At 40.8% G+C, this 13733-nt stretch overlaps 1 protein-coding gene across 1 annotated transcript; it reads left to right on the forward strand.

Annotated features, from left to right (window-relative positions):
- The first annotated feature begins 688 nt into the window (after positions 1–688).
- Positions 689–12305, forward strand: LOC142127198 (regulator of G-protein signaling 11-like). Its single transcript, XM_075194326.1, has 5 exons — positions 689–915; positions 4780–4848; positions 6013–6042; positions 9430–9491; positions 12188–12305. The coding sequence occupies exons 1-5, from the start codon at positions 790–792 to the stop codon at positions 12303–12305; spliced, it is 405 nt and encodes a 134-aa protein (XP_075050427.1). The 5' UTR covers positions 689–789.
- Positions 12306–13733: the final 1428 nt, after the last annotated feature.

The following is a 13733-nucleotide window of genomic DNA, read 5'->3' on the forward strand; positions in this document are numbered from 1 at the left end:
TAGTACTCAGGTTTTATGAATATTAGTCAGGATTCATGAATATTAGTCAAGCCTTATAAATATTAGTCAGGTATTATAAATATTAGTCAGGTCTTATGAATATTAGTCTATTCATGCCTTATAAATAAAAATTATTAATAATAATAATAATAATAATAAATTCATGAATATTAGTCAGGTTTTATGAATATTAGTCAGGCTTCATGAATATTAGTCAGGCCTTATGAATAGTAGTCAGATTTTATGAATAGTAGTCAGATTTTATGAATATTAGTCAGGCTTCATGAATATTAGTCAGGCCTTATGAATAGTAGTCAGATTTTATGAATATTAGTCAGGATTCATAAATATTAGTCAAGCCTTATGAATATTAATCAGGTATTATAAATATTAGTCAGGTCTTATGAATATTAGTCTATTCATGAATATTAGTCAGGCCTTTCAAATATTAGTCAGGCTTTATGAATATTAGTCAGGCAGTGCTTCAGTGGTGCCTCCTAGTTCTTATCAAATTGGCTGCTTACTGGTTCATCCTACAAAATGTCTGCCTACACTGTTTGTAGGTGACAGGTCTACTTTAAAGTAGCATGAAATGTCATAAAGGGCCCTGCGTTTATTATTGAAGCAATTCATAAGGGGTCAAAGTATCTGTATTAGTATAAATTATGCTAGAGATCTCTCGGTAGGGTAATCTGTAAATTATTAGTATAATATGTCAAAAAAATTAACCGAGGACCTCTATGGCACAAGTTTGCCTATTAATATGTTCAGTTCCTATTATAAACGTGAATGTATTATTGGCCTAATTTCTGTGTTATCTTTGTTTCAAATAGGGCGGCTAAGCAGCGTCGTAAAGGGGACCGCATTGTGATTGAATGTCAGGAGCAGGCTTACTGGCTTATCAGCAAACCATCGGTGAGTTGGATTTGGTAATACCACCGACTGTCCCCACATTGCTGGTAAGTGAAGGAATGACATACCACCCAACAGGATCCCAAGGATGGCAAATGTCCAACTCTGTTGCTATTACGGAGCTAATCCGACTGAATGTTAGAGAGTTACATACCTAAATATAATATATGATTATCATTTTTCTTCCAGATACTAATTTATAATGATCCATGTGTTTCCTCCCACACCGCCTCTGGCATCCCCAATTGTAGTAAATTGTTTAGCAGTGCTCCACGCAGTAGCTATAGCAAGAAAGTCTGGGTGATGCTATTACGGAAAAGCAATATTTTGTCAACATATACAGGTACAGGTTAACCCGTGCATGATACTCATGCATTCTAGTCAAATCAAGCTACTTAAGGTGTTAAAAAGGTTCTTGTCATGCATTTGGGCCTAGCCCAGGCCTCCTCAGGGGAAGAGCGTTACTTCCGGACGCAAGCGCCCTTTTTTAACGTGGTTTTGTCCACATGTCACCACCTCATCAGTTTTCTCCATCACCTCATCCTTCATCTTCATCGCCACATCCTTCATCAAGCTACTTAAGGTGTTAAAAACTCCCCACTGTCTCCCCCGGCAACCACCAACCACTCACAACTGTCACTTCTCTTTCAAGAAATATATAGGTCAGTGTATAACTCTGCCCAGCAGGTGGCGCTACAGCTTGTTTTATTTTTTTTCACACACGCCACTAGGCATTTATATAGTAGATAGGACCTGTTAATTGCTCGGGACGTATAAATTCCGGAAACTCTCTGTATGTGTGTTCCTAATTGTATTTACCATGGAGGGTGCAATAAAGAGAGACATTCACAATGCACAGCAGCTGTCTATATTGATCAGCATACATAGCGCCCTATAGGTGTTATATTCTTATATTTCCTGTGTAGCGATGTCATAGCTTATACTTGGAGAGTGGTGATGTCACCCCTGTAAATTATAGCTTGATACCTGGTGAGCAGCGATGTCACTTGCGTCACATGACTCATTGTGTCAGTGTTCCGCGATGGAATGTTCGGTACAGTTCAGTGTCTTACAACCAACTTGCTCTGTTTCAAATTGATACTTGTGTATTATAAGGAATGATGAACCTAGGACTGTGACTTATCATTTTATATGGTCCTCAGTGGCCTCTGACATCCTTATTTTTTTTAAAAGAAGGGGGGACATTATATCAGGGTCCAAAAACTGCAGAGAAATCTATTTATTTGTTACTGCTATAATCTTGTCATTTATTTCAAATGGAACAAAGCTGCAGCTCCTGAGTCATTACAACACCCTATACCACATCTATCCCACTCAGGAAGCTATCACAGATTCCTTCTCCCACGCTCTCTTTAATCTAAGGGCTGAGTTTTACAGGCCGCACTGTTTGCATTTCTCATCTAGGGGAAACCAGAAATACCAAACGCTACACACAGGGGTCATTTAAAAATCAATCCTGGCGCTTTCATGGGACCTTCAGTCGACTTTGATGTCCTGTTCCATCCTTAAGCTCATTTACATCCTTCAAAGCTCCTATCTGACGCAATTATATTTATTAAAGCAAAGGTTTTAGTGAGCGGTATGTAATTAGATGTGTATAATTTGGTTTCCGTCGTGTTCCAGCATGCTGCTAGAGTTCTATTTCTTACACTAAATTTAGTCTCTTTTCTTTGGCACCCGTTCAACCATAATTTAATTTAGCAAGATACTTTTCACAGGAAGGATAGAAAACTTTGTCATGTGGCTGTGTGATTAAAGATTTTAATTTTTAAAGGTTAAGAATATCACATTTTCTTCTGCAGAGCTCTTTGATAGTGTACAGTAACCATCACAAAGAGAGCATTAATTATTAATTCAATATTATTACTCAACTATAGAAGAACAGTATAATCATTTATTAGAGTTAAACGGCCGATGAAGGTAAAAATGTTCCCTATTTAAAACCACAGTGGTTAGAATTACTGCCTCACAGCACTGGGGTCCTAGGTTTGATTCCAGTGTGTGCGTGTGTGTTTGTGTGTGTTTGTGTGTGTGTGTGTGTGTGTGCGCGCATTAGGAAATATAGATTGTAAGCTCCATTGGGACAGGGCTGATGTAAATAATTAAATATTCCCTGTAAAGTGCTATATAAATATCTGTTAATAAATAAATAAATTACAGTTCCTGTGAGATGCAGTCTACCATTTTATTGCTGTTCGTTTTACATAGAGAATATAGACCAGTTGCTCAAGTTTTGAGCAATCTTTACTTTCATTAGTTTTGCACAGTTGGTAAATATGCTACGGATCGCTAGAGGACTGAAAGAACTGAATGATCTTTTAGATTCCTTTATAAATACATGTAGTATTCCACATACATGCAGTCTAATGGTAACTTCACTCAGTATATTATTTTCACCTCTACCTATTTGCTGAATTACAATATTCTTGTGTGTGTTAGATATGGCTTTAATGCCATCTACGGCTAAAGCCACACCTGTTTTTGTCTTGTTTTTATATATTCATGATGTATAAATAAGGCGCAATTATTGCATTTTAATAATTATAGTATTTTTTGCTCACAGTGGAGGTAGATATCTTCTATGCTGATCCAATATTTATAGGAATACAACATTTTAATTTACTAGGCACCAACTGTGTGTTAGGGCTTAAAGTGCTTAAAAAATAGTTGATTTTTCCACAACTTTACAATAAAAATAAGAGTTAGGTAGAGTTTTAGGGTACTCTCCATAGGCAAACCGAGGGGGGGGGGGGTTCTAGTGCCTGGAAACCCCCTTCAAGCCTGGGGCACTGTATAATTGAGGTGGCTGGGCCCTGCCACTGCTTCTCACGGCTCTGCTTGAAAAGGGAGAGCTGCGTGCACCTAACAGTAGTGCACGCAGCATTGCCCATGTATATTATGGGGATAGGAAGAGTTGGAGAGCAGCCAAGCACTGTCTGCCACGCCCCCATGCATGCTGGTCACGCCCACTGGTGGCGTGGTGTGGAAACCCCCCCTCTACAAATCCTGCATTTGCCCCTGCTCTCTTAATGGAAATAAGTTAGTGGACAGCTCCTTTCCAGGATAAGTCAGTTCTGAGAAATATAATATACATGGCAGGCCAGAGGCAGGATTATATCTCTGCTGTGGCCTATATCATACTCAGTGGGCACCACATTGGTTTAAAGGGCTACTATGTAAATGACATTTTCAAAGGTGGCTTCCCCTGAAACAGAGCTGTCTGTTTTCATATTGCATCCAACTGTTAATTCAATAGTGATAATGAGGTGTGAATGCCTCTTAGTCAGTGGCTTGGGTCTATGGGTTGTCAGACAGCCGGCCCTGATGACATCAATAATAGGCTTGGAGTTTGAGAAACTTCGGATGGCATTGGGGGTTGTCCATTACAAGACAGACAGCACAGAATGAGGAAGTAACACAAAGATAGGATTATATGCAGGGGCAAACGCAGGATTTGTAGAGAGGGATTTCCACGCTACGCCGCCAGTGGGCGTGACCAGCATGCATGGGGGCGTAGCTATAATTTTAGACAGTGCTTGGCTGCTCTCCAACTCTTCCTATCCCCATCATATCCACAGGCAATTCTAATCCCCATCATATACATGAGGCAAGCCACCTCAAATATACAGTGTCCCATGCTGGGAGGGGGTTTCCAGACACTAGGAACCCCCCCCATCATTTTGTCTATGATATGGACTGAAAAGAGGTTTCTTGGAGAAGTATTTAAAGCTTAATAAAATAGGTGAAGTTGGATTAGATACAGGAGGGATGGAAAAGTGAAGAAATTGTTCTTCTGTTCTGCAAAATGCATTAAAAATGCTAAAAAAATATCCACATCTATTTCAGGCCGGGTGTTTAAATGTGATGGACTGTGGGCCAGAAAGAGGAAACTGTTACTCGGGTCGAACGCAACTTGTAAGTCCATCTATTTTACATTGTATTTCCTTTCATTTGTATTTTATTGTCAAGTTGTACAACATATAAAGTAGCAATGTCAGAGAGCCTAAGGCTGAAATTCTTTAAAGTGCCCAAAAATTGTGGGTCTAAAAATGAGAAAAAAAACGCTCTGGTTGCGTTTAGAGGTACAGATTAAACATTGTTACCGCTGTAAATACATCAGGAGCCTGATTCATTAGGGCACGCAAAACGAACGTAAATTGAGATTCTTTAAGACGTTCGTACATCGGGGCATACACACATCAGTATTCAGCAAGGAAATGGACCTGATGTTACGTCTCTTGCTGAACACGGATCTAGGTCCGCTCTACTCTAACAGACAATACACTGATGGATGCATCCTATACGTATGTGGAATTTAAAGTCCCAGCAGAAACACAGAAACAAAATAAATAAAAGTATTCAATGATTGTCACCAGTCATTAATGTACATTTATCATCATGTTATTAAAATACATTGTTACATCTGCTCCTGATTGCAAACACATGTTCTAGCTGCATACACAGCCGTCATCACTAGTAATCGCATTGACACCCGACTTGTAGCTGGTGCCAGTTATACGACAGAAAACATGTACCTTAGAGATGCCCAAATTTTGAATCGGATGTCGCTGCGTGCACTCGAGCTTGGCCCGTCCTTACTGTACATTGACTACGTGCATACGCCCAGCCCGCTCCCTGTTCCGCCCATGAAATCATAGGCTGTCGTAAGGGTCCTCTGCTCTCAAAGACTAATTGGATGCTGCTGCGTTCTCTGACATATAGTCCAGGTCTGGGCATACGCAGAGTGATTTTATGCAAAATACGGCATTTATGTTCCTTCATGTATCAGGCCCCAGATGTCTACCTATAATATTTAAGTATCATGTATATGGTAACAAAATGACTATGATATATTATATAAATGTAGGATTGTTTTGTCTCATTTAATAAGAGACATTGCCCATGTGTGTGATATCCGTAACAAGCAAAGTGAAATGTGTTTCATTGTAACAGAAGTATTACATAAACATTGTTCATTTAGCAGTCAAGGGCAATAATACCTTGTTTGAGTGTTAGTACTGCAAGTTTTTGACGATGTGGCTTTGTAGAAACTGTGACATTTATAATTATATTTTGTAGGGAAAGAATGCTGATTATTACAAAAGGGAAGTAAGTATGATCTGATTATTTGACACTTGTTAAAAGTTCATGTAAAGCTGTTATTTTTTTTACTTTTGTTTGTTGTGTGGAGTAAAAATATGAGGATAGTTTATGACAAGTTTGTAGAACAAGATGGTTGACAGAGCTTAGAGGGGTGGGGGAATGACAGAGGTTTTAAATAGGAATAAAGTATAGCAAACGTTTAGTGGACAGAAGATGAATTACAGGGCTTAGAAACCACAGTTTCAAATAGGCATAAGGCATTATTGAGGCTGTAGGAGAGAGGATGAATGACAAAGATTTGGAAAAGGAAGGATGGCAAGTTTGGAGGACAGGAGTAGAGATGACAGAGGTCAGGGGGACAGGAGTATAGATGATAGAGGATTGGAACCAGAGGGTGGAGGACAGAGACTTGGAGGACAGGAGTATACTGTAGATGATAGAGGGTTGGAGGACAGGAGAATAGATGTTTGGAGGACAGGAGTAGAGATGATAGAGGTTTGGAAGACAGGAGGATAGAGGACAGAGGTTTTGTGGACAGGAGTATAGATGATAGAAGATTGTAAGAAAGGAGTATAGATGATAGAAGATTGTAAGACAGGAGGATAGATGATAGAAGATTATAAGACAGGAGTATAGATGAAAGAAGATTGTAAGACAGGAGGATGGATGATAGAAGATTGTAAGACAGGAGGATAGATGATAGAAGATTGTAAGATAGGAGGATGGATGAAAGAAGATTGTAAGACAGGAGGATAGATGATAGAAGATTGTAAGATAGGAGGATATATTATAGAAGATTGTAAGACAGGAGGATAGATGAAAGAAGATTGTAAGATAGGAGTATAGATGATAGAAGATTGTAAGACAGAAGGATAGATGTTTGGAGAACAGGTGGATAGAGGACAGAGGTTTAGAGGACAAGATTATGGGTGACAGAGGTTTGCATAGGTTTGGAGAAGGAAGGATGACAGAGGATTAGAGTAGTGGATGACAGATTTAGAGTATGAATCACAGAAATTTGAACAATGGTGGACATGAGGACAGAGGTTTAGAGGACAGGTGGATGACAGAAGTTAGGAATAAAGGATGGATTACAGAATTGGAAATTAAAGAGATGAGATAGATTTCAAGGGTAATGCATGAGAAAGAAAGGATGACAGAGGTCATGGTAGGGAAAGGCTGGATGGAATATCTTACGGAAGATAAATAATAGATGATAGAATCCATCGGGGAAATAGGATAGATGACGGGCTTCATATAGGAGAAAAGATGTAAGACAAATGTAAGGCTGTAGAAGATTGGATGATAGAAACCATAAGGAAGAGAAGGTGGATTACAGAGTAGAAAGTATGGAAAATATAGATTACGTAGGTTGGAAGACAAATGTGAATAGTTATAGAGAATGATAAATGGATACAAACTAGTGATTATAAGAGAGAAATGGTGGAGATTTATGACGATAACAAGGGGTGGAAAAGATGACGAAGGATTGTGGATGAATGAAAAAGTTATAAGAAGAAACGGGGGATTCCAGAGGTCGGCTCAGGTCAGTGAGGATGGACGAGCGAGGGCAAATGGTGGGAATATAAATGGATAATAGAGTTCATAGAGCAGGGAGAGTCATGGGCAGAGATTACAATGTACAACGATGGTACAATGGATGGTTGAAGTCTGGAGGAGGCTTGGAGAAAGGATGCTACTGTTTCACAGGGGAGAAGTTTAGAGATATAAGAATATAATTTGAGCTTGGTGGGCGTGTTGACTGACTATTTAATGATTACAAGATTAACAATAATGATCATATTCCATGTGCAACATTATAGATACATACATTTTTGGTAAATGACATTTGGGTGATTGCTGCCATTTAACCAAATATCATTTAATAAAATAACTAATTTTACCAAATAAAATGCAATACTTTATTTATATCCTCTCGTCTGGTATATGGTACTAAGATGTGGACTCACTATGTCATTACTGATTGACGTGGCATGGATTCTAGTGGAAACCTAGGTCTTCACCAGGGACCCAACAAGAGAGTTTTGGACTTCACAATGCCTGATTATTCAATAGGCTGATTAGCCTGTAGCCTAGGGTGCAAGGCTCTTGGGGGCGCAAGAGTTTTGGGGGGTGCAAAATTGTGACAGGGAGAGGTATAAACTGAAATTCATTTTAAAAAAGAGAATCATTGTTCTCCAAAGTGAAAAGAAAACATGAAAGGAAAATGTATTAGGGTTTTAATCTTGACATATTCCTATGGCAAAGGCTGCAGATAATGAGTCATCCCTGAGCGGGTGCTTGAGGATAAGCAGATAGGAGAGACAAAGATGGCAACAGGAACAGACTGAAAGCTCCTCTCCCCCTTCACATCTTTATCCTCAGTAGCGCTCATTCACACCTCCGTCCTGCTATACAGTTCTGATTTTAATGAAATGAGTGACAAAGATTGCAGTGACCCTTTTAAAAAGTCGAGTGGAGCAGAGTTTCAAAATACACGTGGTGGGAGGGAGGGTGAAGGAAGATTTTAAAACCAGTTTGTTATAACCTACTGCATTAGCCTGGCATCAGGGCCGGTGCTAGGGTCCATGGCGCCCTTAGCACCCCTCACCCCGTCTCTCCTTACCTTGTCTCACCACCGCCGCCTCTTTGCTCCGTCTACTCCCCTCCACTCACTGACACTAGTAAGTGGAGGGGAGGAGACGGAGCAGAGAGGCGGCGGTGGTGACAAAATAGCCTCTTCCCCCGTCTCCCCGTGCATCTGAATGCTGTGCGGCGGCCGTGACAGGTATGGTCAGCGGTCGCCGCACAGTTTTAAAGTCATTTAGTATTCTGTGGCGCCCTCCAGAGCCCGGCGCCCTAGGCAAGTGCCTAACCTTGCCTAATGGGAGCGCCGGGCCTGCCTGGCATGGAAGGCCAGGGGCTACAAAGATCGTCTTAGCCTAGGGCTTCCTGAACCCTTAATCAGGCCCTGCCCACAGGTCACTGCCCCTCCCCCATCTAAGCACACTAGGTAATTGGTGACAGACAAAAGAATTGCAGAACTGAGGTCTGGGCAGGCAGCTAATATACAAAATCATAATTATGTCAGTGGCAGAAAACATAGAGGATCCAGACACAAGCAAACAAGGGTAAATAGCTAAGCTGTGTAAAATTCAGAGGTGTTCAGACCTCATGCTTGTGTACTGGTAATATGCTCATCATCTCGGGGCTAAGCACGCGATGACAAGCACGTGTGTGTCAGGTGAGCGCCGAGTGGAGTGCCTTAGGCATGTGGACATGTGACATGCGTGTTCTGGAAGAAAAGTGTCAACATATAATCATGCAAACATATATGAAAATCTAAGTAGAACTTTGCTCACTTTGCCTATATTTTTGTCATTTTTACATTAGCTGGACTATCTCAAAAAAGCAATGGCGTGGACAAGAGTGAAATCCTCAATCTGTCTGGAGGGGTGAGCTGCATGGCATTTATTTGGGAACCATCCTGTTTATTTAGCAAGAAATTGTGTTAAACAAGCAAAGCATTGTCTGCAGGGGAGGGCTGGCAAATTTTAGCCCGAGGGTCAAGACTCAACTCAGCAGCCTATTAGGAACATTTTAAAGGAAACAAAATGCAGGTGGCAGATACCTCCCTGTTCCCCTGCCCAGCCAGCTCCTGATTGTCTGTCTATTTTACAGCTACACCCAATTTGCAGACATGAGTCCTGATTTATCAAGTCACGGATTCTGAACACAAACCCGGCTTCAGTATTACACGCACATATTTAGGCTTTGCGTACTCCTAAATCCATCAAGGCACGGATCTCAAGATTTGTGCGCTGTTGTATTCGGGTGTAGGTCTGCTGTGCTCCTCTGCAGAAAACACTGCATATTGGGCCTGATTTGTTAAGGAAAGGAAAAAAAAAAAAATGAGTAGCTTTGCACCTTGGCAAAACCATTTTGCATTGGAGGGGGGAGGTAAATTTAAAATGTGCCCCCTGCATTGTAACATAGTTTTGTCTAGGATCTAATATACTCTTTTTGTTGCTTTGCTCTCCTTAATGAATCAGGCCCCTTATGTCCAAAAGCTATGTGGATTATAAATTAACAAAAGAACGAACAGGATAAACAAAAAATGGAATTAATGTCACCTGTTATTAATAATAATAATAATAAAGGCATAAATGATAAAACTTCTCCCATGAAATACATTTATTAGAATGTTGTAAATGTCTGCTGAACATAAAATACATTTTAACAGTTGCATGTGCTTGCAAACACATGTTACAGCATGCATACACAGCCGTCATCACTACCGATCAGGACTTAGACTAGTCCTGTTGCTGGAGCAAGAGATGCGGCAGAAAAACAAGTAACTTCGAGACGCTCAGAGTTGGATTTGAACGTGCCTGAGTTAGGCATGTCCTTACTGTACATTCACTAGGAATAACGGCCCTTCCCACGCCCCTGAAATCCTAGTAAGCTGTAGGCTTTGTAGTTCTAATGCAAAGTGTTCTTTGCATAAGAACACTTTGCACAAGAACTACTAAGCCTACAGCGGACAGGGCTGGGTTCATGGACGTTTATTCCCCTTCTGGACATGCACATGAGTGATTTTGCAGACTATACGCTCAAAATCGGCAGATACGTGCCTTCATGAATCAGACCCCTGGTATCTAACGTTGCCTGCACACACAATGATTGTTTCTTGTGATGCAACCATATTACAATTATCTCTTAGGTTCCTGGTGCATAAAAGATCTAAATCAAAAAGTTAAATCAGAAATATGATCATTCAGGATTAAAAATATGACACCAGTAGTACATTTGTATCCCTGTGTGTGTGGACAGATTAATTAATGAAGCAATCTCTTTTCAGCGTATGCTCACTATGTTACATTCATCATAGTTAGATTGTTCTGCGTGGTTACAAATTGTTCGATGAAAATAGGGTTTGTGAAAATATCTTTTGATTAAACTACATAGAATGGTTACATATATGGATATTTAAGGCAAGTGAGCAAGTGAGATTTTTGGTCACACAAACCGCTACACCTGATTAAAGGCCCGAGTGTCTGCCGTATCTCCATGGAAGGAGTCTAGCAAGAAGGAGGAAAATACATATATACTATCACCAGTCACTAACTGGCACATGTACCTGGCACATGTCAGTGGTAGACAGACCCAGTTACGTTTAGATTACATACCGATTGGCTACACATACCTTTGTCTGCAAACTGATGTCCTATATTTGAAGCGACTGTAATACATGCCTGCTCTTGATTTCAATGCCTAGAGTAGAACCAAGCTCATAGAGTTTGTCTAAGTCTCTTTGAAATCCCATGGGCACATTCCTCCCTTATTCATTTAATCTAAGCTTCAGACAGGGACAGTAATTGTTATTAAGAACACCTTACGCACTTGGGACACGTCTGCGGCAGATACAATGTGAATCACTGAGTTCTGACAGCGTAAAACCAGCACGGGTCCAAGAATAAGGTGCTATTCTCCCCAAAATATTTCCGAAAAACACTGTTGGAAAAAAGAAAAATGTGTTTAATTACAACAATTTCTGGAATCATTCGCTTTACACAGGCGCAAACGCAGGATTTGTAGAGAGGGGTTTCCACGCCACACTGCCAGTGGGTGTGGTCAGCATGCTTCAGGGCGTGGCTATAATTTTAGACAGCGCTTGGCTGCTCTCCAACTCTTCCTATCCCCATCATATACATGGGCAATGCTGCGTGCACTACTGTTAGGGACACACAGCTCTCCCATTTTGAGCAGAGCCGTGTGAAGCGGGACCTACCTCCCAAGAGACCCTACAATAAGGACAAAGTCCTGAGTGTGTCAGAACAGTTGGCAGACTCTCCTGCTCTCTCCTACCTGTTCTTGCTGCTTTCAATACTTGTTGGGGAGAGATGGCTGTGAACAGTGCAGACAGAAACGATCTGCACACAAGCTGCAAAGTGGCTGGTCCCGGGGCAGCATCCAGCTACCTCAAGCATACAGTACCCCTGGAGGGAGGGGGAGTTCCAGGCACTAGTAAAGCCCCCACTCGGTTTGCCTATGCGCAGAGTGATTTTACGTACAGTATGCTCAAAATCGACAGATCCGTGCCTTTATGAATCAGACCCACTATGCTCATCGTTTTGCATTTATCTTGTAGGTTCCTTAAATTCAGTGAACAGTATCTGCCTCATGACCCCATCATGTCTGGCTGCCTGCCCAGTAACCCATGGATCACAGACGATGTCATGCACTGGTCAATGAACGCTCTAATGTAAGTATAACACATTAATAAATAAGTATGGACAGATCAGTATTTATTTTCCTTACCTTCAATACTGGGCCTCCAACCGACTATGGTCTCTCTGACTGAAGTCTATGGGTTGTAGAAAGGTTTATGCTTCCACCAGGCGTCTACTTGAGAAGACTTCTTGCACAAATCTACAGTATACACATTAAACAAACTTAACAAACTATATAGTATGCAGGGGTAGAAAAATCACTCAGATATTTAGCGTCTTTTTTTTCTCTTATAAATCAATGCTTCCATTATTCAACAAAGTATTTATAACAAAGTAGCACAGTGGTATGCATGAAAACATGTAAACAGGGAATACGAAAATTACATAGTTTGAACACATAATATATAAGATAGCATAGAAAATGATCTCTACACTCTTCTATGAATTGCCTGTCCTAATAAATATATTGTACGTGTATGCATCTGTATGTTTGCTATATGACCTTCACTCTCCTAAACCATAGTTGTCTACTCTCCCGGAATGTACGGGAGACTCCCGAATTTTTAGGAGTTCTCCTGGACTCCCGAGAGAGCAGGCAAAAACCCCGGATCGAGATTTCGGCGTTGTTGAAGATGGCGGGGGGCGGGGCTTAGCGCATCATCGTGGTCCCGTCCCCTGCTGCGATTGGCTAAAATTGCCTGAAATTGACTGGGGCAGGGCCTAATGGTGCCCCAACATGGCCACGCCTCCCTCGCCGGACCCCCTCCTGGAAAGCTGCCTGCAAAAGTAGGCAAGTATGTCCTAAACATAGCATAGTGAGCTTAATAAGATACCAGTACTGACTAGTGATTTCATTCATACAGGCCAATCAACAGTTATACCTAACCAGCTAATACAATTAAAACATATCATACATATTGATATAAAGATCATACTTAAGTTCTGTGACTGCATTAACGTTTGTGCACTTTTATGGTTACTGCCCCGGGTCATTAAAGTTAAGACTTATGGTGGACTGTAAATGATGATTTTTCGATGTCAGTGCTTTTGGGTGTCAGCTCCATCCCACTATAAAATGTTGTGAATTTCAGCATTAGTAGCAGGGTGTGGGGCCCCCTCATATACTTATCACATGATCTATAGCTACTTCATTCCCAGACTACTTTGAAATGATCAAACCAGCTGTTCCTGTTACACCTGCTATAGATAGTGAAGTGTATTGCAGTATTTACAGAGACTGCTAATGAGTATTGGAGGTTACCGGCCACTGTGCTCAAATCATGTATATATCTATTGGCAAAGTCTTGACAAATTGTAATTTATCTAAATCTACTTTTAATATATCAGCATAAATATATATTTACATTTGGCTACACCAACATTGAGCACAGTCCTAATCCATCTGCTTATCTGATGTGCACAATAATTGTGGCTTGGAGGGCGGGTTTCCTGGCAGTATCCCTT

Source organism: Mixophyes fleayi, unplaced genomic scaffold (genome assembly GCF_038048845.1).
Source record: "Mixophyes fleayi isolate aMixFle1 unplaced genomic scaffold, aMixFle1.hap1 Scaffold_29, whole genome shotgun sequence".
NCBI classification, from domain to species: Eukaryota; Metazoa; Chordata; class Amphibia; order Anura; family Limnodynastidae; genus Mixophyes; species Mixophyes fleayi.

Bases quoted from the DNA above. Each gene is read 5' to 3' on its own strand.
- LOC142127198 (XM_075194326.1), top strand. From the start codon at position 790: ATGTATTATTGGCCTAATTTCTGTGTTATCTTTGTTTCAAATAGGGCG. The intron at 916-4,779 runs GTGAGTTGGATT...CATCTATTTCAG, and splicing joins GGCTTATCAGCAAACCATCG to GCCGGGTGTTTAAATGTGAT. The intron at 4,849-6,012 runs GTAAGTCCATCT...TATATTTTGTAG, and splicing joins ACTCGGGTCGAACGCAACTT to GGAAAGAATGCTGATTATTA.